This window comes from Mycteria americana, chromosome 3 (genome assembly GCF_035582795.1).
Source record: "Mycteria americana isolate JAX WOST 10 ecotype Jacksonville Zoo and Gardens chromosome 3, USCA_MyAme_1.0, whole genome shotgun sequence".
Taxonomy (NCBI): domain Eukaryota; kingdom Metazoa; phylum Chordata; class Aves; order Ciconiiformes; family Ciconiidae; genus Mycteria; species Mycteria americana.
Window position 1 is genome coordinate 22,683,173 of NC_134367.1, and position 26,161 is coordinate 22,709,333.

The 26,161-nt window shown below is 37.2% G+C and overlaps 1 protein-coding gene across 3 annotated transcripts in view; it reads left to right on the forward strand.

Moving 5' to 3' along the window:
* SH3YL1 (SH3 and SYLF domain containing 1) overlaps window positions 1-26,161 on the forward strand; it is a 51,119-nt gene that overhangs the window by 6,096 nt on the left and 18,862 nt on the right. The window contains exons 2-9 of one of the 3 annotated variants that reach the window (XM_075498022.1): window positions 6,609-6,719; window positions 7,747-7,860; window positions 8,355-8,419; window positions 11,629-11,741; window positions 14,352-14,480; window positions 16,401-16,563; window positions 17,228-17,300; window positions 18,027-18,083. In XM_075498022.1, the coding sequence (XP_075354137.1) occupies window positions 6,609-6,719; window positions 7,747-7,860; window positions 8,355-8,419; window positions 11,629-11,741; window positions 14,352-14,480; window positions 16,401-16,563; window positions 17,228-17,300; window positions 18,027-18,083 (825 nt within the window). The remainder of the gene's footprint in view (window positions 1-6,608; window positions 6,720-7,746; window positions 7,861-8,354; window positions 8,420-11,628; window positions 11,742-14,351; window positions 14,481-16,400; window positions 16,564-17,227; window positions 17,301-18,026; window positions 18,084-26,161) is intronic. The other 2 variants (XM_075498023.1, XM_075498024.1) reach the window with 2 other exon arrangements.

Here is a 26,161-nt window from a genome sequence, read left to right on the forward strand (position 1 = left end):
CTTGGACTCCACAGATCTTTTCTTGACTTTTCATTGACCTGGGCTGCTTTGCTGTCTACCTTCGGCTTCAAGTGTTGGAAATAGTAAATCGAGGGAGACTGATGGAAACATGTTTAACATAGTCTGCTGCTTGTCATCCACTGCTCTAAATCACTTTTTCTTGGGCTAGGTAAAATGCTTACAATGCACGTCTTGCACGCTGTTCTAGGAATTCCAAGTGCCAGATGAGTCCCAGGGCTGGAGCTGGCTACCACAGTACCACGATGTTACACGTTTGTGAAACCAAAATTACATTCATCTCTTTAATTGTAATGCTGACTTGAAATCTCTTGTTTAGGCTCTTCTCCAACACTGCACTGGCTTGCTTTTCAGGTTTCTCTTTCCCATTAGATGTTCTTCTTTAACCTTTCTTGACTATGCTAGTTCTCATGTTTGTGAATGTTCTTAATTTATCATTTTGAATGTTCTCTGTTCATACTAGCTTTTTAGCATTGATGTTGCTGCTATAACCATGGGTATTTGCAAATCAGCTATGTTTTAGTGTATTATTGTGCTGTTTCTGAGCTTTTTAGTGAAGTGAAAGTAAAGACTGAATTACTGTCTGAGGCTCATAGAAGGTATTTGACATTGTTTTTTCTTCTTTTTGTAACAAAAAAAAAAAAAACCAAAACCACCTTCCACCAAAATACTTCAAAGCTCATACATACATGGGCAACATATGTATGAAATCTGCATGTGAGGCTTTGTCTCCACTTTATCATCGATCTTCTTTGAAACTGTACTTTTAATGTTCAACTTCTCATAATGCCACGATGCTTTATTTCATCTGTTCCTATTCAGCAGAATTTTGATTATATCAGAATTAGTTATAGCTTTTAAGTAAAAAGGCTTTATTTATTCTTTATTACACCTTGCTCAGATAATTTCACCAAATGTTCAGCCAACACATTATTACTGTTAGTCAGAATGTAAATTAGAGGCTGACGCACTTGCCTCATCAGCTTACAAATTAAGCAGTTAATCAATTTTGGTGTGATATTCCCCCATGGGGTTTGTGTTGCTGACTCACATATGCTCAATATCTTCTCCTTTCAACAACAAGCAGCAGTGCAAATGAAGCTTGCTCCCAGCTGAGCATTCGCTGGTCACGGCATTCCACATCCATCAAGTCAGTATATCCTCCTGATAGATATTATTGTCTTATTGCTCCTGGTTACCTCTTTCCTGAGCATTGGTTGAATACAAAACAGACAATTATGTATGCATACTTAAAAGCTAATAGTGAAGACAGTGCTACAGGATTATTCCTTATGTTACTGAAGGGGTAAACGGAAAATGGAAATTCTGCTTGTTTCTAAATATTTAGTACAATATTTTTATTAAAGAGCACATATTTCTATAATGTCTGTTCAATGAAGTTTCACTATTAAATCAGGTTTTAAGAAAATAATTTTACAGTTCAAATCCTAAGGTAAGCTTGAGAGGAAAGAGGACAATTTGGTGGGTGAACAGAAGTTTAAACCATTTTTGATGTCACAGAAATCCCCCTTACAGTTTTGTCAGTTTATATAGTGATTAGAATAAGTAGAAACAAGATTTTGTCCCTAACCTTCACTATAATGTTTAGTAACTTTGTTTCTATTGTATTTTGCGGCAAACACCACCGTTTTATAGTGCAAACCTCCATGTACTTCTTAAAAAAGAAAAAAAAGTTTTGAATTATCTTTGACATATTTGTGCAATTTTCCACTTATTTGGGTTTTTTAAATGAAAATGCATAATATCCTTTGCCTTTGGACAAAATTTTATGAAACTGATTGATCTAAAATTTGATAGTAAGAGTGAGGGCTCACTCACGCTATAAAGCTAACCATTAAACTTTGCATTTTTAATGTTGATTGTTGGCTGTGTCCTTATTTAATCTTGAATTCTGTCAACAAAATCTTGAGTGTGGCATGGCCTAAGAGGGAGACCCAAACCCTCCTGTTTCCTCAGTGATAAAAATATTAGATTCCTTTTGCTGTTGCTTTAGCAATCTTAGCAAAATGGGAGTCCAGCCAGGCTTTATCAAGCATCATATTAGCTGTAATTAAGGCCAGGGTGTTGGCTTGTTGTTTGGTGCGTTTCATTTTTGTTTTGTTTTTAAACAAGTCATCAGTTCCTCAAGATGCTTGTAGGCATCCTGCTAGTTCCTTAGTATCTACATAACATTTTGGAAGTAAATAAAGGAACTCAAAACTAGCCACTATGGAAAGAATCATATGGTAGCCACTTTGAGTAACTATGTTGTTTTTCACCAATGAAAATGTTTAAACAGTTGGCTTGTCAATCCTGTCCATTGTTACTAAATCTTTCTGTGCCATGCTTTCTTGCCAATTAAAGTCACTTTAATTTTTGTACTTGCTGCTGTCTAAATTAAGATGTAAGTCATTTTACTTGCAACCCTTCTCTACAAGGTGTAGCTTTGAGCTTCAGTTGACAGTGCATTCAACCTCTTCCTTCTGTCCTTCCCTCTCCTCCCCTCTGTATCTCTGCTGTGCTTTAGAAATATCAATTTCTTAGCCTGCTTCTGAAAACACACAAATCTGGCTCCATGCAAAGTAACTGGCAGAATGTTGTTGTCAAATCCTCCTGCTGTTTCTTAGTCCAGAAAAACAATCCTGCATTGCTTCAGTCTGTGGCAGGAAGGGAAAAAGCAAGGGACAATGGAAGTGGGAATTCCTGTAGATATCCAGGGGATGCAGAAGAAATGATGATGTAGGCAACAAATAATACAGGGAGAAAGTGAAGTTTCTGCTGTTATTTTGAGGATGAGAAGTTAGGTTATTCTCATGCTTACTGTTGTTTTGTACAGCTAGATGAGGAATCTCTCTCCATCTCCCCTATTCCCTGGTAGTAAAGGAACCCCACAACATGTGGCACAAAGAATACCCTTTTAGAGGCATTGGAGTGGAAGTACATAATTTTCAGCTTGCTCAAGCAATGCTATTCTTCTGTGCAAAGTTTGCATTTGGGAATATAATGTTTAGAATCATAGTGCAGATAAATAGCAACAGCAGGACAAAAATAACCCAGGTAGGAAAATCATGGAGTCAGCCTGAGGTATCTTGTGAAACTTTCAAAGTAAACACTGAAAAGAGTTACTTTGACATCCTCCCTCCTGCTGACCAAAGAATTACTTTTACATCCTCCCAAGGTGCGACCAAAACCTGATTTTGAATGTAGTCAGAGTTGAAGAGACAGTGAGGTAGTAACAGTGTTACTTTTGCTGGCTCATGAAGTTCAGCTTTGAGTTGTCTTCAATTAAACAGTAACTTCTGCATGCTCATAAACATGCACACACTGTTTTCTGGTAACCATCAAATCTTTCTGAAGCAATTCTGCATCTGAAAATGCGTATGAAAACTGTAAATTATTTTTTTAACTCATCTCTTCTTGTTTGCAGACTTTTAGATCTCAAAACATCTCATGTTTTCTCAGTGGACTTAGCTAGGGGATTTCTCTCCTAATCTGTTTGAAATAAGAGCTGCTTTTTTTTTTTTTTCTTTTTAGTAGTAAGAAGAAATGAATTGGAGATGTTCCTCAAATTCTGAGGTTGGCCAAAGATAAGCAAAGGAGAGGAAGGAATGCATGCAAAAATAAGGAAGAGGACAGTGAGAGGAGCATAGAAGTGTATTTTATTTCTCTGTAGTCTGGAAGCTGCATAATGCTTACTTTATCTCCGTAATGTTTTTTATCTCCGTAATGTTTTTTATCTCCGTAATGTTTTTTATCTCCAGTGTGCACACATCTTATTTTGATTGTCTTGATCACTCTGCTAGGAGTCTGGCATGGTCAGGCATGTAACTGTCCATTTTACCACAGTTAAAATGAAGCATATCTTCCACTTTAATCTTATTGAACAGTAAGATGAATTAAGTACCATGAAATGTGTATCTTGGAAAGACTGGGTAGGTTACCCTCCCCAAAATCGAGGCCTCTAGACTTATAAAATATGTTAAGTGAAAACCTACATACAAAAGTATTCACCTGATTATGCAAATGGCCACACTCTGTGTGTTACAATATTAATTGTGAATTATAAGTTATCATATGCTAGAAGTGTATTATTCATGCCTTCTTGAGAAGAATGGTGTTGCAATATGCTTTTTGTGACTGCCATAATGTATCTCCATAGAAAAGCAAAAATCTTCCTATTTTTCTCTTACAACATGCTGGCAGTGTTTCCCTCTGACCTTGAAAATGCAATGTCAAGTACAAACAACAGAAGTAATGGAGACATTTGCTCCAGCCCAGTTTGTTAATCTACCAAAAGCAATTGTCTGTTCATGTTTTGTTTGGGCTACGCTGGCCTCTTTTCTTGCTGTGTCCATGTAGCCAGGTTCCAGCCTGGTGAACCAAGGAAGAAATGCACGTTCAAAATTCCTGCAAGCTAGCTTACAATTTTAGTACCGTAATAGTCAGAGAAAATTGCACATGCTAATAGCTTTTTCTGAAAGTCCTGAGCTCTTAGAGTTTAGAGCTTCTTCTTCCCCTATCCCTTCACACATGGGGACCTGGCCATCATCTTAACTTTCTGCAAATAGAAGGGATGATTAGGAGATGGAATTAGTGTGTCTTCTCTGTTACCACAACACAGTTTAGTCTGTTGCCTTCTATGCATCTATTTCCTTCTGTTCCCAGAGGCTGATATTTCTGCACAACCTAGTGATGGCTGCTGTCACTTCAAACTCTCCAATGTTACATGTGCTGCATTTTCACCAAAGCCCAGTGTTGCTACAAGCTTTCACAAGGGAAGCTAGTTCAAAGTCTCAGCTGTCAAAACCTGTCTTGTTCTGGGAGTCTTCCTTCTTGCTTGGAGAATATACTTCACTTCGAAAAGTAGAGGTGTAATTCCTATTCTAGTCAATGGAGCCTGGACAGAAACTTGGCTGACTTGCTGCTAGGTGTTTCACTTAGTCTGAGCTGAATTGCTCCCCAAGCTTCATTGACTTAATCTCAAAATTTATTTAGTCCTCACCTTCATGGCTTTGGGTGGGAATGTTGCCCAGAGTGAAGAGGTGAATGAATGTTCAGGGAACACCAGTTAAAAATCTAGGCCACTTTTGACTGAAAGTTCTTTCTCTATGCACAGTCTTTTCTATGCTTTTGTGAATTTAAGAACACTGGAATTTTATGGAAATACTGTTGCTAGTTCTTTTCAGAGACAAGACATGAGGCTAGATGCATCTTTGGTCTGACAATATATTCATGTATTACTGGGACAATTTGTTGCTGACGAACTTGGAAATAGTGGGTGTTGATATGTCCAGACAGGAAAACAAGAATAATTTAAGTGATAGCTTTGAGGGGTTTTAGTAGATTTAAGAATCAAGACTAACTCATATCTTTTTATCTGCCCTAAGGCCTCTTTTTGCAAATCTACAGGTGAAATGATACTATACATACATAAAATGGTATTTATACTTTTGCAGAATATTAATATCTTATAATACTTGATTCTGTTCAGTAGTTGATTAATGACAGCAGATCTGGTAGATCTAAACAGAATCAACACTCCTGCAGAAGTTATGATCTCGTGGATTTGGGGGTAAATGTCAAGATTTTTTGTGTTTGCTACTGTAGTCTATGGCTTTATAAAGCAAACATAATCTATCCCCAATCCCTACTTTTTCCACAGTTGAAATCTACAGAGTTGCTTATGTTGGATTGCACTGGAGAGAAAATATTCTTAAGCACTTCAACAGGAAGTAGGTTTCTAAAGGAAATTTCTTGGTCTGAAACAGAATTTTGTTCGCTTTCAGAAGACGCTGCAAGTTTAGTTCTGTAAGAGAAATCTCGTGAGGAGAAAGGAAATACCATTCATTAATGTACAGTGAGAGCAAGAGATGTTAACCTTTTAGTGCTGTGTGTTCATTGGTCAACAGTTGCAGGTTTGAAGGACAGCAGAGTTGGTGGTGGTACAGAGAGGAGCAAGTAGAGTGATCAGAGTGATGGAGCGACTACCTTGAGGAAAGACTAAGAAGGCTGGGACTCCTGAGGAAGTGGAGAAGGCTGGGGGGCTGTGGCTATTTAGAAAAGCATGAAGGTAGTGGATAAGTTGGATGCAATAGTTGTTCACCAGAATTCATGAGAGTTGAACTCACAGGCATTCACTATAACTAGTAGATTAATTTAAAATAGATCAAGTATTTCTTTAAGTAGCGGGTAGTGAACTGCTGCTGCAGAGTATCAGCATGTTTGAAAAGGTATTAGACAAATTCATATGCAACAAGCCCATAAATAGTGACAGGAGCAACCAAGGATGCATCTCCAACATCCTTGCTCTTATCAGTGTAGATTCTGAGGAATTACAAGGGGAACAGATTGCGGAAAAGAACCGGGCTTGTGTGCTCCTCCTAAGTGGCACTTCTGTTACTACCATCAGAGACAAAATGTGGGTCTGATGCAGAAGATAATTTCTTATATTTGCTGTTTCGTGGTTTGTTTGGTTTACTCTTTATTTGTAAAGAATCACTTTCCCCATACAAATTACACTGGTTTATTTTTATATGAGCTATCCTGAACTGACCATAGACATAATTTCTTACTTCTTTCATGTTTTACAGTGAATAACCCTATACCTTCCAACTTGAAGTCAGAAGCTAAAAAGGCAGCTAAAATATTACGAGAATTCACAGAAATAACTTCCAGAAATGGACCTGATAAAATCATACCTCGTGAGTAAAGAAAATATTTTGATTCAGCTAAAACCTCCAGTGCTCCCCTGGTTTGAAATCCTGCTCTCTTTACCAATTCCCTCTGTTTTCACTGACCATAACTTAGGGAGGAATGAAGATCTAGGGTGCCATAACTTTTGTGAAAATATTTTGGAAGTAAAGGGCTTCAGTTTGCTGTATTCTAGGCAGACATTACTTACTGGGAGAGATCTTTTGCATGTTTACAGCCACAGGGCATCTGCACAGGAAGGCTTCTCTCTGGGGTGGATGGACTGTCTCATGCTCACCCTATGAATGTCTGTTCTTAAGGGAGAACCTGGAATAGTAGCTCTAATTCTTGAATATCTGTGTTTATCAGAATTAGCTAGGTGGGAGTAAGTTGAAGGAAAGAGATCAGGGTACATTTCGCCTTTGATACTGATTAAGCACTCTTATTTGCTGCTGTCCTCTTTATTTTTGCAATTGTTATTCTGTTTCTCCTAGTGTCTTCCTTCATCTGGTGTGGCTTTGAATTTATAACTATTATGTTCCAGAAGGCCTGTAATAAGACTTGCAGGATGATGACACTTTACTTGCCACAAACACTGTCTAATGATATAAGCTGATTACACTGCTGTGTGCCTCTGATTTAAATTCAGACTCCTCCAAAAATCTGTAGAGACATGGATGTCAACTACTTACTGCTTCTTTATCTTGCTAAGGGTACTCACACACAATGTTTGTGGCAATAAGCTAACTAATTCTGTATGAGCTAACTGGGATAGGTGAAGCAGTTGTGGCAGTGTAGAGATCAGCACAGGCTAATGTAACCTGTGACCAGCTTTGTGGTTGACTATGGAGTGGAGGTGTCATCATCAGTTCAGCTTTATTGCAGTTTTCTTTAAGCTTTTGCTTCGACTCTTTGTGTTGCTTTGACTCTTTTATGCGTTATATGTGTTATGTGTTATTGTTACATGTAGAGTTTTATTTTCCCCTTCTCTTTGAACTACTCTTACAAGATCTTGAATAAATGATTTTGCTGTTTCAGCCCATGTAATAGCTAAAGCCAAAGGCCTTGCAGTTTTGTCTGTTATCAAAGCTGGATTTTTGGTGACCGCTCGAGGCGGAAGTGGAATTGTATTAGCTCGTCTTCCTAATGGAAGTAAGTGGATATTTTCCTCTTGTACTTCATGGGAGAATTAAAAGGAAAAAAAAAATTTCTTCATTAACTCTTTTCATAAAACACGAGATGCGTGAAGCATCAAGCCAACAGCTGACAATGTTTGGTTTGAAAGCTGTCTTCAAAATTTTGTGCCTACATTGGACCAGATTTAAACAATGCTTTCAGTATCTTTGTAGAAAAGTCTGAAATATAAAAGTCTATAGTTTAACATTCATTAGAATAATGAATTATGTCCAGTCATGGACAACTGTATCATAAATAATTTGTAACAAAGATTTTTTTAAACGAGGGTTTGTATTTCTTACATTCCTGCCAGTGGGGTAAACCAGTATAGTGATGTGATTGCATTCTGGTGGTTGTGAACATAGTTTTAAACCGTCAACTTGTTAGCATTTTTGAACTCTAATAATCAAATCAGTATTTTTTTGTAACATGTTAAAACTTCTGTAAATTTGTCTTGTTTTGCATGACAGCCTGGTCTGCTCCTTCTGCAATAGGAATTGCTGGCCTTGGTGGTGGATTTGAAATTGGAATTGAGGTATAATTTCGCATTTGAAATAACTTGTTGGTAACTTTTTTTGCAAGAAATTAAAGTGCATTGACAAAGATCTAAATGTTGGTGAGAGAGTAGGATCTATTTTTCTGTGTAAAAAGAGCTATTATAAATTAATTTATATAGGACAAACAAAATATGGGGTTTTGATCAGTCTAATTGCTTGGAGAGATTTAAAGGAAAAGAAGTGGCATAACAGCTATTTCCTCAATTTCTAACTTCTAGCAGACTGAATTTTTCCCTTATGGCAAACTTCCAGTCAGCATTCACATATAAGCCAATTGGAGTTAATTAAAAGTAACCTATACTTAATACTGTATCAAATGCTTTGTTAAAGAGCACAAGGACTCTCATCTGGCAAGAAACAGTGAAAGGAATTGAAGTTGGAGTAAAACGGACCCTAGTTAATGCTACTGTACATCACGCATTCCCCACTCAAACTTCTGGTTACTGACTTCACCCTTCAGTTTGGGAGTACCAAAACTGACGGTGCCTCCTCTGAAGGAATGCTACAGAAAATGAGCCGGTTTCCAGCCAGCATAAATGATTGAGTAAGGGGCTCTCAACATCTTCAGAGAAATCCTGTTGATCTGAGCCCTGACAACTCTCTGCCTCTGCTTCCCATCTCTTCTTCCTCACATCTCCTTCACCTGTGTTTGTTTCCATCTTTCCTCCCCTTTCCCACCTTACCCTCCAGTCTCGTCCTTCTCTTTTCTTTCTGTTTAGCTCCTGTTCTACCAATTCCCAAAGAAAATCAAAGTAACGGTATGCTGCCAACAAGATCTCTTGCTGTGGGCATTCTGCTCTTCAGAATAATACGTGCATAGCTGATCTGGGTAGTATGTGGCAGCCCCCAGTGTGTCTCCTACAAATAGCCAGCTATCCCTGTCCTGACAGCCAGTCAGCCAGCACTCACATAATGAGCAATGGATCAATATTTTCTTGTATCCTCATTGTTCACTGTGTGATCTCAGGCATTATTACTATGCACTTTTTAAAGGATGCTGTGAATGCAAAATTATTAATTTTTGTAAGGGTTTTTCTTTGGTTTTCATGGCTACAGGATATGAATGCATTACAAAACATTGAGTTTAAGCCCTAGGCTTTGGGTTTGGTTTGGGGTTTTTTTTTGCTTTTATGTCAATGAAACAGACTCTTCAGATGCTTTGATTAATCTATGAAACTTTTCCTTTAATCATCTCCATATGATATTTTAGATAATGTAACCATTTACTATTGATACTTACTCAAATAATTTCAATACAGAAGCTATTTCTGAGAAGGTGTTTTTTCTGAGCAATATTGTGCCCTTCATTTGAAATTTTAGTCAGCTTACAAAGTACTGTTTGCTTACTGGCATTATTATAACACAATCTTATTTACTTCTTCTAGAGAAGAGATGCTGTTTTGAAACGCCTAAGTGGCTTAGGAGCCCACAGTCCAATTTCAGCATTCTTTTAGTCATATATAAACTTAAACCTTGTAGAAATTGGTTGAATTTTATTCCTGTAGGAGAGACTATAGTTGACATAGTTGTAGTGGTACTTATGGGTGGTTTTAAACAAGAAGGAAGTCACAGACTTCGGAAGTCATAGTATTTGCATGTTTTTCCAAGTGAAACAACTTGGTACCTCAAATTAAAGACCAATTTTAAAATTAATCTAAATGCTTTCCTTGAAGGTTTTCTCACTGTGGATTCATTTAGCTTTAGCTATGGATTCATCCTTTTAATGGGTAAGAGGAGGTAGCAGCATCCTGAATGACATTCTCTCTCCATCCCTGGATGATTCAGAAACTCCTCAAGTCAGCCATCTTTTGTTTGGGAGGGGGTGGAGGTTACCAGGGGACTAATAACAAAGGCCTCCCTTACACTGCATGTAATACTTCTGGGCCAGCCTTGTTTTGCAAATAATCTGGTATTTCCTTTTGTATTCCCTGCTGTCATTTTTTGGAATTTGGGGTAAGTTGAAAGTTTTTTCTGAACCTGGCTTTCAGTCAAGTCTATCAGATGAAAGATCAGGCCTAGTAGTCCTTGGGCACATCTGTTTAAAAAATAATCCATCACAGTAAGCTACGAAAGTATAGTCTACTCTCTTGGACAGGCTGGTACTGCTGCAGTATTTTTTTTTTTTTAATACATACAGTGTGTTTACTGAGCTTTCAGGTAAGATAGGGTGATCTTTAGAGGATCATGCTTGTGTTTGAAAGACTTTTTTAAAGTCTTGAAAGACTCCTTCTTTAAAATGCTTCATAGTTTGGGAAAAGAGTTGTAAGAGGCTTCTATTGAAATATGTTAAATTGAAGAGAGTTACAGTTTTACAGTACTGATGGTAATAGGCATCAACTTAAATAGTACTGGAAGTTCTTTGATACGTGCATTTTGTTTCACTATCCAGGCAAATAAAGTCTTTTAAAAATAGGGTTGTTTTGTTTTGTTTTTTTATTTTGTGTTTGAGTCTTTCAAAAATACTTTGTTAGCTCTCCAGTTATTTGGTTTAATAGTTTCTTGAAGAAATTTGCTACATCTCATATATTCAAGTCTTTAAAAAATAAATATTAATCCATATATATATACACATACGCACTTAGATATATATTAAAACCCTAATTTTTGATCAAGAAAATAATATTTTGTCAGTAATGGGAAAACCTGTATTCTTTTTATTGTTGTTTATTCTTTGGACAGACAAATAAGTAATTTTTGTTTACTAAATTCTGTCTTGCTGTTATTAATTCAATTATGGAAGGATCAAAATTATTTTCTTAATCTGATCTGTCTTCACATTTGAAAATGCCTTCATAATTGTTTCCAAAAGCCGTTGAAAATAAAAATTTGTTAATTAGGAAATTTTGAATTAAAATAGCATTTGTTACAGATGTTTTCTACCACATACTGACCATATCTGCACTTGAAAAAAGTCAGTCAAATTTGTTTAAAAATCTAAGTGAAAGAACTTTTAGTTTCTAAATATCTTGCAGAAAAAGTATCAACTTTCAAGAAGTAATTCTCTGAGAGAACGAGAGATTCTCACTTGAATTAAAACCTTGATAAATCTGGAGCTAGTTTTCATTTGGGGAAGGGAATATCTTCAATGCTTCGATGTTCCATTTTCCTGCAAAACATAAGATTCTTCTCCTATGCCATTCTAACTTTCTTCTTTAAAAGTATAGTACTTTTATTTGATATTTTATAGGTTTCAGACTTAGTGATCATACTGAATCATGAAAGAGCAGTAGAAGCTTTTGCCAAAGGAGGGAATCTTACACTTGGAGGAAATCTTACTGTGGCAATTGGACCTCTGGGGAGGTGAGTAAAATACTTTCCTAATATGGGGTAGATTTAAATATGGGGTAGTATTAAATATGGAAGATAGCTTTTAAAGCTATATATAAACATTCACATGACTTTTTTGGATATATTACAAAAAAACCTGTGCAACCTGTATATTGACTGGATCATATTGTTCTTGTAGTGTTATACCTTTTCAGTCACTTGTTGCCTTTTTTTTTTTTTTTTTTGCTTTTTTTCTTTCCTGATAAAGGCATTTATTGGTAGAAGGAAAGTGTTCTGATGCTTATTCTCTTTTTGCAGGAGACTGCTTGGCTAGGCTCAATAAAGAGCACAGGAGCTACTGTGCCTGACTGAACTATTATTTTCATTGACCTATGGGCCTGTGACTTCTGTCACCACAGATCTGCCTGACAATAAATAAAAAATACATCAAATAATTACTTTTAAACCCTAACTGCTTAAGCCAGCTTGCTTTGAAGGATGAGATGATATAATCACAGAATAATTTAATTTAGAAGGCACCTTAGGAGGTCTCTAGTCCAATCTCCTGCTTAGTGCAAGGTCTGTTATGACTTCAGATCAGGTTACTCAGGCCTTCATTCCAGTTGAGGCTTGAAAACCTCCAAAGATGGAGACAGCTCAGGCTCTCTGGGCAATCTGCTCTACTGCTCAGCTGTCCTCAGTGTGAAAAGTTTTGCCTTGCATCCAATCAAATAATTTCTTGTTTCAATTTATGTCCATAGCTTCTTGTCCTTCCACCATGCACTGCTATAAAGAGCCTGGCTTCATATGCTTGATTGCTTCTTCATAGATACTTGAAGGCTGCTGTTAGGTCCCCCCTAAGTCTTCTCTTCTCCAGACTCTTCTCATGGGACATATGCCTCCTTACGCCTTTGTTTTGATGATGTTTTTACTGACATTTTGTCATCTTTTCTGAAAAAATAAAAGGATAAGATGATACCTGTTCCACAGATGAGATAGATCTGTGGATCAGGGGAAGGCAGTGGATGTCATCTGCCTTGCAAGGCGTTCAGTATGCTGTCCTGCAACATCCCTGTGTCCAGGTTGGGACACTGTAGCCTGGGTGTCAGGGTGGGGCACACTAGCAAATAGGTGAAAAACTGGATCATCAGGCTTGAAGAACAGTGGTAAATTATTCATCTTGTACTCACAGGCCAGGTTTCTGTGGAATTCCTCAGGAGGACCTCTCCTGCTTGATATTTTTATCAGTGACCTGGAGAAGCAGATGTAAAATATGCTTTCCAAATTTTTGGATGACACCAAATCAGGGTGTGCAGAAAATACACTTCAGAGTAGGGCTGCTGTTCAGAGTGATGGACCTAGAGAGTGTAGAGGAAAGATCCAACAGGAAACATCATGAAATAAAACAGGGACAAATACTAGGTCCTGCACCCTTGGTTGGATGAACCCTCTGCAGTTATGTAGGCAGGGTCTGCCAGGCTGGGCAGCTGCTCTATTGAGAACGTGCCGGCATCCTGGTAGACAGTAGGCTGAGTCAGCAGGGTATCCTGACAGCAAAGGCAGTGAACAATGTAGGGGGCTGCATCAACAGAGCTGTAACCAGTAGATAAGAGAAGTGATCGTTCCCCTTTACTTGGCACTTCATAGACTATGCCTAAAATGTTGTGTCCAGTTTTGGCCCTGCAGTACAAGAAGGATGTTTATGAACTGGAGTGCGTCCAGTGAAGGGCTATCAAGATGGCCAGGGACATGGAGCATATGAACTATGAGGCTGGGGGAGCTCAGCATATTTAACCTGGAGGAGAGGAGACCTTGAGGTCTTCTAAGAGGCTGCGTTCCCAACAGAGGATTACCAAAAGGCAGACCCCAACTCTTTACTGAGGTGCATGGCAAGATAGCGAGAGATGATAGTCATAAATTGAAACAAGGAAGATTCTGACTGCATATGACAAAAAAAATTTTCAACATTAGTATAATTGAGCATTGACACAGGTTTTTCAGACTGTCTGTGGAATCTTTCTCCTTGGAAGTCTTCAACAACTGGCTAGACAAATCCCAGAGCAATCTGATGTCAATTTGATATTGTACCCGCTTTGAGCAGGAGGTTGGACTGGCTGACTGCCTGAGGCATCTTCAAACCTAAAATATTCTGTGATCCTGTGTAGGACAAACATTGTAATCTTCCAGTTCTATTAAGGTCTGATAAGTCCTTAGTTGAAATATTTTGTGCTGGTTTGGGTCTCATAAAATCAAGGAAGATTTGGATATATTAGATAGAGTTCCAAGTCACCACGAACATAATCAGATTGTTTTAAAACATGATTAAAACATGGGTTAATCATTTTCGGACTGCTGAATGTACAAGAAGGTCTAACATGGAGCATTCAGATGAGGGAACATTGTTCTGTGTTTCAGAGGAAACCTTATCAAACAAATTAATTACTTTGTACTGGGTCCTGTCTGAACTAAGAACTGAAAATGGATTTCAAGTCTGACCCAGCTGAACATATTCAATAAAGTTTGTAAGAACAGAGAGAAGTGAAACTCTTGGTGGCTTTTGGTAGGATTAAAATACAAAGACAACTGCTGTTCACATTGCAAAGCTGTATTGAAGACTATCAACAAAAACTTTTTTCCTTCTAGAAACTTAGAAGGGGATGTTGCCCTGAGAAGCTCTGCTGCTGTCTATACATACTGCAAATCTCGAGGACTGTTTGCAGGTGTATCTCTGGAAGGAACCTGTTTAATTGAAAGGAAAGAAACAAATCGCAAGTAAGTTCTCTTCAAATCTAGATGACTCAGTGAAGGCATAGTGACAAAATGAACTAGGACACATTCAATTTGGAAGAAGAGTTTGTTGTGAGAACATACTGTGCTGACTTTAGAGTTTCTTGAGGGGCAAGGGTGTCTTCAATTTGGACATCATACAATGGGTATTGAGAAGATGCTGAATGTTTAGAGATTATATATCTATGGTGGGTTGACCTTGGCTAGCTGCCAGATGCCCATCAAGCCACTCTATCGCTCCCCCTCCTCAACAGGATGGGGGAGAAAAAATATGATGAAAAGCTTGTGGGTCAAGATAAGGACAGGGAGATAGCTTACCAATTTACTGTCAGGGGCAAAACAGACTCGGCTTGGGGAAATTAATTTATTGCCAATTAATAAGAGAGTAGGATAGTAAGAAATAAGAACAAATCTAAAAAATACCTTCTCCCTACCCCTCCCATCTTTCCGCGCTCAACTTCACTCCCAACTTCTCTGCTTCCTCTACCTGAGTGGCACAGGGAGATGGGCAGTGGGGATTGTGGTCGGTTCATAAAACTTTGTCTCTGCCGGTACTTCCTCCTCATGCTGTTCCCCTGTTCCAGCGGGGGTCCCTCTCATGGGAGACAGTCCTACACGAACTTCAACGTGGGTCCTTCCCGCAGGCTGCAGGTTCTTTAAGAACTGCTCCAGCATGAGTCCTTTCCGCAGGGTGCAGTCCTTCAGGAACAGACTGCTCCAGTGTGGGTCCCCCATGGGGTCACAAGTCCTGCCACCAAACCTGCTCCAGTGTGGGCTCCTCTCTCCACGGCTCCACAGGTCCTGCCAGGAGCCTGCTCCAGCACGGGCTTCCCATGGGGTCACAGCCTCCTTTGGGCATCCACCTGCACTGGTGTGGGGTCCTCCATGGGCTGCAGGGGGACAGCCTGCCTCACCATGGTCTTCACCACGGGCTGCAGGGGAATCTCAGCCCCAGTGCCTGGAGCACCTCCTCCCCCTCCTTCTTCCCTGACTTTTGGTGTCTGCAAAGTTGTTTCACACATTCTCACTCCTCTCTCCCAGTTGCTATTGCACAGCTTTTTTTACCCTTTCTTAAATATGGGCTCAGCTTTGGCCAACAGCAGGTCCATCTTGGAACTGGCTGGAACTGGCTCTGTCTGACATGGGGCAATTTCTGGCATCTTCACACAGAAGCCATGCCTGCAGCACCACCCCCTACCAAAACCTTGCCATGTAAACCCAGTACAATATCTTAGAAGACAGCTATTGAGGTATCTACTGCATAATGAGAAATATTATTTTAGGCCACTTGAAATAAAAAAAATCTGGTTTAGAGCATCACTGAATTTGAGAAAATACCCAGCTTATGAAATGCTGCTTCCTTTGTGCAGCCTATTAAGCTTAAAATCCAAGGAACCTCTGAGTGTCTTGCACTTGTATGTTCTGTGTTTATGAAAACTTTGATTCTGTTAATATCAGCAAAGACTAATACTGATTCTAATGACAGCATGTCGGTAACTTTCAGCTATCTGCATTCATAAAATTGAGGTTCCAGTGCTTCCATTAAGGAATTTTACTACATCATTAAGGAATCTATTACAATGTTTTGCAAAAGTGGTATGTGTTTCTTCAGTTTGCTGTGTGATTGGCTTTCAAGTGGTCTAGGTATTCTGCATGACCAGGAACAAAATACTGCTGGTGAAGAACATTTTGAAGTAAGGTGGTAGACAGGCATTCAAGTTTGCTGCAATTATTTATCATTCAAAATTTACAGCACTAAACTAGTTCTGTCATTTCTCAATAGATGATCAGTAGGAGAAATGGAGGGAAGTGGGGAAGTGGGAGGAACATTTGCACAAGATGGATTCATCTAGACATTGAAATCTAATGATGATCAAATACCTGGCATCTTTTCTTTTTTATCAGGTTTTATGGGCAGGATATTCGGGCTAGTTCCATCTTGTTTGGTGATGTGCCTTTTCCTGCTCAAGCAGAAGATCTTTATGAAACTCTAGCATCCTTCACTGAAGTGTATGAAAATGAAGAGCAAAAAAATAATCCAGGAAAAGCTGTAAGGGAACAAAGAAGGGTTTGTGCACCTCTTTTTCACATAGGCTTTTTCTGTTCCTGAACTGTTTCTAGTCAGTGGTAATGTTGATGTTCATGTGGCATTCTTAAGTTCTCTATTGGATGCTTAAAGGAGTAACACATTGCAGATACAGCATGTAACACGTTCGTTCAGGTATTGCCCTGGTAAGCTCTTCTGGACGAGAATATTGCTGGTTTTGTTTTGTGTCCTCCAGAATAACAAAATATATCCTTGTTTTTATAATAGTACATAATCACATCTGAGGTGATGATTAGAAAAGTTTGTTCAACTATTCCTAATCAAGTTAATCTGTAAATAATCAGCATACCAGGTTTGATATGGATACTCTTCATTTTTCTACTTTTTCTGTCTTCCATTCAAACAATCACATTTACAATACTGAGAACTGTAGAAGATGTTTTCTTGTAGATGTTGATGTTACTGATAGACAATCATTTATTTTCATCTTTGTTAAATCCATGTTGAATTACTTTACAGTCATGCGTATGTTACTACTTCTTTAGTATGCTTCTTGAGTTCATACAATTTCAGTGGAGAGAGAGTGATATTTTTTTCCAGTGTAACTTGACATACCTCTAGGCTCTGAAGTTACAATCCACTTCCAGGTGTGATGCAATTTAAAAAAAAAATTTTTGCATTTTAGGTAAATGACCCACCTGCTAGACCATCACTGAGACCAGAGCCACCTAAACCCACTGTTAGGCCAACACCACCAGGTTAGAAAACATTTTGGTAATGATTTATTTATTCTATATATAAAATTAGAGCATTAAAGCTAATGAATGTTATGCAATTATTATAGTAGTAGCTGTCTCTAAAAATATTTTGTTACTACTCTTCTGTGGGCAAACACTGAAAGCATGTTGGGATAGTGTCATGAGTGATAAAGGGTAAAAGTTTTGTTTGTTTGTTTTATGTTAACAAACCTTTTCTCTCTGACAGATTTGCTATAAAAGTAGTGTTTGTATAGTTAGAGAAGCATGTAATAGTTCAAAGGAAGCATTCATGTTTATTGGATACGTAAAAGCCCCACAGTACAATGAAACTTCTTAGTAAAAAGAATAGTCCTACTAGAAACTGCTAGTCCTACTTCTAGAAACTTCTGGTTTCTAGAAAACTAAAATTTATCTTTTAGGTTGTCATTATCTTTTAATAGGTAGAGGTCTTACAGTAGAGCAGAGGAGGCAGAGTTTTGACTCCATAACAGTTTGCCTACCAAAGTGCTCTCATTGAAAATGAGGCTTTACTGTGCAGCTCCTGCTGTTAACTTGATTTATTTCTCTGGACAAGGATATAAAGTCCTTATTTCTTTCTTCTGTACTGCTCCTTCGATAACTCTAATCATTTTATAACTATTGAACATGTATTAGAAAAGCAGTATATGAAATATAACAATTTATGTTAGTATATCATATAACTTGTTACTTAATTTTCTCTTTCAGCTAAAAAGAATACAAATAAACTTTATCCTGAACTTCCAAATGATTATGCCTCTATAGGTAAGTACAAAGCTTATACATATTTTATTAATGCAGTGTGGAATCTAAGAATTCCTAAAAGTACTTTGGAAGACACCTAACAATATCTGGCCATATGTATTTTTCTTTATTGTCCATGTGTTAAAATACTTCGTAAATGTGAATCTTATTCCCTGGCTTTACGTTCCAACAATGATGTTCTTTTTCTGAACAGCAAAAGTTCTTTTGCTTTATTCAGTGAGCTTGAAAAATGCACTGAAAGTAGTAAAACTGTTTTACATTACCACCTAATTGAAGTAAAAAAAGAAAGTTGATATAACAAGCTTGTGTCCAAGTCCTTATGCAAGGTACTATAACTCCTGTTTTAATTAAAAAGTGCTTTCACAGGTCATATCTGATTATGCTGGCATAAACACAGATTTCCATTGCAGTTATACTCCTTGAGGTTTTCATATTGAGTTGAGATAACTCTGCATTATACTAAAAAGATACTATTTGTTCGTTGTTCTATTCTGATTCTCTTAAGAAGCTTAAAGCAGTTTCAGCTCTAACGGGAGAATCTTAATGTGTAGTATTTGCAATGTAACTCATGAACTGTGGGGCCCATCATCTGGAAACTTGTGATCTGTTAGGAAAAATTTTATTATCAAAGTGGTTATGTTCGTTTGGCTGCTATAGTGTTCTCTCCCACCAGGAGTCTCATCTTTCACAGGTAAAAGACAGTTAGCTGTTTCAAAGTCAGTGAAATAAATTATTTCTCCCATGAAATATATTGTCCATTTGATAAATGTTGTAGTGGTCTCTGCTAGGATCAAAACAAAGACCGAGGCATTCTGTATTACACATATATATGTGTGTATATATATGTGAACATGTACACACATTTTCACACATTGCGTGCACCACTTGAAAATAAAATGAAACAAGATCTCTTTTTTACTTTTGAAAATGGAGCTAAAATCAAGCTTGATAATAGATCACAGTGAAAAGTCTATTTCAGGCAGAGTACTCTGATTTAACACAGTATTTAAACTCTGTTGTCTGAAGGCCAAAATCATGACTGTATTTTTCATTTCTTGGTTCATGTAATTAGAGAGTTTCACTAAAAATTAAGATAAATTATATATGTTATTGTCTTTACATTCTCCTTCATATCTTCTCTCCATACATGCTGTTGGGGGGTGTGTGTGTTGAGGGGACCAACATGGGAGGATCTTAAACTGAGCTGCTGATGTGACTTCTGCAGGTCAGAGACTTCCTGAGAATCAAAATTTGCTGTTGTGCTGTAGGACTTGTACCAGAAAAAGAATGATGACTCTAGTGATCTGTGCTTAGCAGCTGTCATCCAAAAAGAAAGAAAAATTGGTCTTCTGGCCACTAAAACTAAACTTTCCCAGTCTAAAAAAAAACCAAACCCTGACCAACTGAGAAGAGGTTTCTAAAACAGTAGGAAAAACTTGCACACACGTTTGCTATATTAAAGGGAACATTCTTCCATTCAGGTGCAAGTGACAAGGTAGAAATCTTCCAGAGCCATCTATTGATGTCTTTCAAGATTCTTTGAAATCAAAATGTAGACTCAATCAGTCTACTACTGAGGATTCCTAATGATTTCTAGAAATACACAAGCTTATCTCTGAAGAGTGCAAGAGGCAGTAGGATGCTGTGTAAATGACACTTCCTGCAAGAAATGTCTCATGGTAAATTTTTGTTTACCTTACAAGCTTGGCATGATATAGTTTGCCTTCTGTTGCAGCTTGTATTTCCATAGGTAGCAGTTCAAATGCTATCTGAATCCACAGAAGTACTATATGTTTCTAAAAGCTAAAGAATCATTCTTACCACAGGGAAAAATCAAGGCTGAAGTCCATTCCCCTGAGTGTCTCAATACCGCAGCATACATGCATGTTGATGGGAGGCTGGAAAAGAGTTGCAGTCCCTATAACATCAGTAGTAAAAGGTGTATTAATGCTGGGTGATGGAATAGAAGGAGCCTTAAGGCCATATCTCCTGTCAATAATCTCTTCCTGTCTGTTTATAGTCCAGATTATTTCAATGGAGCTGCCTAGCAGCTGTAGCTCGTACTAGCCAATCTTTATTGCAGGATTAGTTGCTGCAACGGGTGTTCTACAGTGATCTGAAAAAAACATTCAACAATTTTTACATCTTTCTAATTTTTAAAAAAAGTTATTAGATAACTAATAGAAGAGTGCATGAAACTAATCTTTAGAAAGCTACATTTTAGGTATAATGGCTAGTGCAGGGGTAGGTTTTGATGTTGAGCAACAAGCTTGTCTGGGTTGCCAGTAGTAAGGACTTGCTTTTGGGCAGGGAGGGGGGAGGTTGGTATTGTGTTATGAGGTTTTGGTTTTGCAACAGTTACAAAAGTAGTAGAAAGGTTGAAACATTAATTCTTCTTATTAGATGGAAGAGGAGCTAGACTTGTGGATGAACCATTTTTAATTATTTTATGTGGACCTGAATTATCTTGATAAGTAATGTAATATAACCTGTTTCAAATGCAAAAAAAAAAAAGTTAAATTAAAAACATGTTTTTCTAAACTGATAATGTGATACATGAACTCAGATGCACGTAGATTGTTTTCATGTAACTGAATAATACTTAAGGTAATGGATTTAGTTGTAAAATGAGGTTCAGTAATGCTTTAAAGTGTTTCCAGAAACTTGGAAATACCACAAATGTTATTTTTAAAAAATAATACTTTTCAGAGACCTTTTACAATTCTTGAAAAAAAACCCAAACTCATAGCTGATATAGTTATTGTGATTCAGTGAAGTATGAAGTTTCTACAGTAGTAGAGATTTTTCTGGAGACTGTTCAGATAAAGAAATTAGATTTGCTTATGAGTATGAAAGTCCATGCCTTACTAGAATTAGACATTTGCAGCTTCATTTTTCTACTTTTCCCCTCTATGTTATACAATCTAATAAAAGGGTGGACTGGTCCTTCCAAGCTTTATTGCCATGATCTAGCTTTACTTTATCTGGATAGAAGGTTTCTGCAGAGTTCTGTATGACATCTGTGATATAAATGACCTGTGGTTTTTAATGGACTACTTGGGCATTGTAGGCTCAGGAGAAATTTATTTTATTAGAACAATTTTTTTAGATACATTAGGTTGATAGTTTGTCATACCAGAGTATCTAATCCTTGATATTAGTTTTTCATTGGTGTTGTATGTTCTAGTTATTTCTACTGGGGGTTCTGCCATGGAGCAGCAAGTAACCAAAACTGTAGATAGATGGTTGCTTGACTTACCTGTCTGTCCTCCTAACAGGTTGCTGAATACAATACAATTCTGAAAACGTTGCAGTGATGTGGGTTCCCAACTGAACTGGTAGCAGCAGGAGTAGCTATCTGCTAGTAAAAGCAGGAGCTGGAATAAAGTGCATGTTGGTGAGAACCGAATCATTAACAGGCAATTAGTTCAGAATCAGAAGTTACATTTTCATTTTTCACTTTTTCTTCAGCTCAACTAATCAGAAAAGGACGGGTTCATATGTTTGGAAAAGAATCATTTAAAATTGCCAAGATGTTGAAGCAACTGGCAAACAGACCTGAGGCAGGAATGGGAATGAAAATGCAAAAAACTTTTTCTTTCCAAACACTGTTCTTTCACAGTTACCAAAATCATCACGGGCTTGAGTTTTCTGGCCTTGAAAATGTATACTTGCTTAGTGTTTCATTCTGCCTCCGTTCAGTAATATGTTCCCTTTCAGGAATGTTTTATGAGCAAGAGGGTGGGTCTGTGGCTAACAATGCTGTAAGACAAAATGCTCATCATAAACACAAAAGCCCTTCTTTTTATAACAGTGTAAGTATTTTGTCATAATTAGGAGAAAGTAATGATGCTCTTTGCATCTTTTAAGCAGTCATATGATTTGCTTAGGAAACTCATAAGAACTTGTGCCCGCAAAGCCTAAGTGTTCAATGGTTTTTTTAGATTTCTCTCAGAAACACTGACTTTCTTGCCTTCCACAAGTACTTGAACTAAATATTTTTAAATTTAATTTTATCTTGGGGAAAATACGTGCCCTCTTCTTTTGATTTTTGAACTGAATAAATTATCTATCTGCAGACATTGAACCCTTAAGACTATTGTGCATAAAGTCATCACACCCAAACTTGATTACAGTAGAACTTGGAAAAAAAATCAAAATATGAATTGTAACTGTTTTTTTCAGCAGAAACTTTTCACTTTGAAAATAATATGAAAATATTAACAGATTGTTACTGTCCCATTGGGCATATATTTGTATTCTTACATACTGAAAGAAGTGCTATATCAAGCCTACTGATGAAGACGCAGAGGCAGATGAGAAATTTGTCACTGTTTTTAAGAAGCTAAAAAAAACCCTCCTTCCTTCAATGATGGTTTGAGTGATTTGTCAACCTGGTTATTAAAAATTCATGCCTTCCCATATGAATTTGTCTACAGATTTTAGACAATTATGTTTGTTGTGGCTTTCTTTACTGTATTAAAGAGCCCTTTCCTACCCGGAGGGGGTTTTTTTTGTTCCCCTCTTGTTCCCTTTGAGACACTTGTGCTATAATCAAATCACCTTTTGATCTTCCTTGATCTTTCTTTTGCTTGCTAAACAGATTGATGAGCTCTTTGTCGTAAGTAATTTTCTCTTTGCTCTCAGATTTTAAATAGTGCTACAAATAGCAAGTTGAGATGTGAGCTCACTGAGATCAATAAGATTTGGGCTCCTAAAAGCCATAATGAATTTGAACTCAACTCCAGTCCTTACCTTTTTTATTATTTATTTATTCATTCATTTATTTTAACCTTCTTACATATTGCTACTCTGTTAAAACAGTTGAGACAATATCAACCCTTTCTGATCAGGTGGTACTATGAGGTTGTGGTAAACTGTGTTAACTAAATCCCGCTCGGAGGTGCCACTTTTCGTGGTCACAGTTCTCCAGGAATCAGGTCTGGGCCCAATTCTCTATAATTTTGGAGATGATCTCAATGTTTCTTTCAGTAATCTATGAATGCCAGATGGTTTAGTGGATCTATGAAAACCTGTTTGCTGTGAGAATTCCAGGACAGATTTTCATGCCTCCTGAAGTGTATTTTGTCAAAGAAACTTCAGGGTCTGTATGTCAATTGCTTTTTGTTAGTACATTATGGGGTTTTTTGTGGCCAGTTAGAAACGTAAGTGTTAACTAAGCCAACACAATTATATGGACTAGGAATTCATAGACTGTTTCTGAGGTAAAAAGCTTTAAAAAAAAAAAAAAAAAAATCTGTTTTGCAGCTCTCTGAGCAATAGCATAATTTTTACTTGTGACTTCACCTCCTGTTTCACTTATTTTACTTGCATGCCTGTTCTGCAGTTCAGTTTCCATCTGACTTACGATCTTGTTATATTTAGAGCTGCTACCCTGTAGGATAATATTGATCAAATTCAGGGAAAAGACAAAATATAACCTGGAACATGGACACCATTCTAGCTGTCTCTGCATTAATTAGTACCTCTAATTACGTGTACTGCTGAGCTTGTTTAAACACAGTGTAGTGAAACAATGGAATTTTTAGTTAGAGCTGCTGAAAGAGACCATCATTCTCTGCTTGCAACTTTAAAATAGGCTTGCTTTGCTAAATGTGTATTGAAGCAATCACTTTATTTTTCTGATATGCTTCTCTTAGTTTTAACAAAACTAGTACTATTTTGGAACAACTCAAATTTAACTGGAAATCTAACATACAGCTATTTATATCAGCTATGCAGTTCCATATTTAGAAATACCCACTGGCAAAGAAATTCTGACAACTACACTATAAGAGAAATGTAGGTGTGCCCAAATCTCCTCTTGATGAGAGCCTTTTGACTTGGGCACTTTTATTGTAATCAAGACTAAACACCACAATAGTAAAGTAAAAGTATTTCATCAGTTTTGGAGCCAATAAAATCTCTATGGTCTCTGGCTAACTTTTTCCTAGTGTAATACCTGAATTTTTGCTTTTCCTGTGTTGTCAGAAAGCATATGCTTAAAGTCTGCCTTTCTAGAATATTGTCAATATTGCAATTTTTGCTTCTTTCTGTCTGTTCTGGATCAAGATGACTTAGAATGGTGTCATCATTCTGCAGATTCATTTGCCAACTTGAATTGTAGTAAAAATGTATCAAAAGCTTTTAACTGCTAGTTAAGTAAAATAATGAAATGGTTTTTGTACCATGCTATCTGCATAGACCTGAAAGGGAGAAGTAATCCAAAAGCTGTTGTTTTTAAGGATGGAAGAAGACTCCATGGTTCGCAATGAGGGGAAAAATGCATTTTGCTTTTGAACTGGAAATTAAATCATCCATGGAAGCATGATTTATTTCTGTCACCGAGACTGGCTGATATTTCAGAAATGTTGGCCCTGAGTCATTTTCATAGGCATTAGACTGTACACTTTTAAAAGTCTATTCATTAATGGGGGTATGAGAACTCGGAGATGAATAGAACAATCTGCTCCACCTGATGGAGTGCTGATAAAGGAAGCCATTATTTCAGTTGAATTTCCCATATTTTCCTGTGATATTGCTGTGCTGTTACTCACTCCTTGTAGATAAGGAAGTTAACTGGTTAATGAAATTGTTCTCCCATTGTGTGTCTTCATGGGGGAGTGGAGTAGACATTGTTTATGGTGAATAAAAGATACTGATTTCGATAATTAACTGAAAACTGGATAAAATAATTAAAATAACAAATTCAGATAAAATCAGATATGTGCATATTCCTTTAGGTGCTGTGGATGTGTGCTGTGTATTTGGAACTGAAAAAAGCCACTTTTCATTCTTCGGTTCATGAATTACTCCTTTTCCAAGAAAGGCAGAGATTTGCTGTAGGATCAAGTAGAACTATTTCACGTTGTAAGCAAGAACCCTCATCAAGCTGTGCAGTAATCTGTTCCTTCTATACTGTAATTTGAGGAGGAAATCTAGCAGATTATAAACTGTAAAATCAATAAGACAGCTCAGTGTGACTAATAGGTATTTGTTTTAGAAAATTTTTTACAAAGTGAGATACATGATATATCTGTCATAATCCTTCATGATATTGTCTACTAATTTAGTAAACATGAAGGAGTTAACCCCCTGGGAACCCCCGTTTTACAGTAACAGCTAAAGTACCTTTTTTGTTTGTTTTTAAGAGTTTTAGCTAAGCTTGGTCTATTTTTGTGTTTTTCGTGGCAAGGCTTGTGACATGTTTATATTTAGTTACGGGAAAAATAAAACATCCATCTGGTGGTCCCCCACAGTATTAATTTTCTTGCTATTATGAGCTCTTTCTTAATACTAACCAAACCCAGGAAATCCCAGGAAATTATTTTTGAGACTATTTTTATCCCCGATTCACTTTTACTAGGATCGTACTATTAGTATTGTGAACGTAGTAAGTCAGATAATCAAGCTGCTTATGGCTTATGTTGTGGCAAGCTGAGAGGAAAATATGTAGCATGCAGGACTTCACCGGTCATACTGAAACAAATAACTTACTGCATATAATCAGCTAACTCGAAATATAACGAGGCACAGAGAGATTGAGGTCAGACGTGCTAGGATGAAATTGGGGTCTTTCTGATGTGTGCATGCATTGGCAGAGAGCTGTTATGCTAAATAGGAACAAGATATACTGGCATGGGGAACAATATTTTTTCTTGGCATTTTTAATGGCTTGGAATAAAAATTAGGAAATTAGAGCTAAATAATAGGAAAATCTCAGTGCAATCTATGCTTATTTTTTAAGTGTAAAGCATCATTAAGGTGATAATTCTGATTCACAGCAGTTAAAATGTGAAATTGTTCATGTGAGCATACAAATGTTAAATGGTATAGGTTAAAGTCTTTTGTCTGAGGACCTTGTAAGGCATGCAGCTTAATGTTTTAGCATATTTATGAAACGTATGCTTCAAACCTGAAATGTTTCAAAGCTGTGTACTGCATTAGATAGTATTTCCTTTCTGTATTGTTCAAGTAGTAGGACAAAGGCAAGTTTAAATTGCTTTCCTATCTATTTCTCTAGAAGAGCCTTTGGGAGTATGGGAGCTTCTGCTTCATTAATACTAATAGAAGCTAAA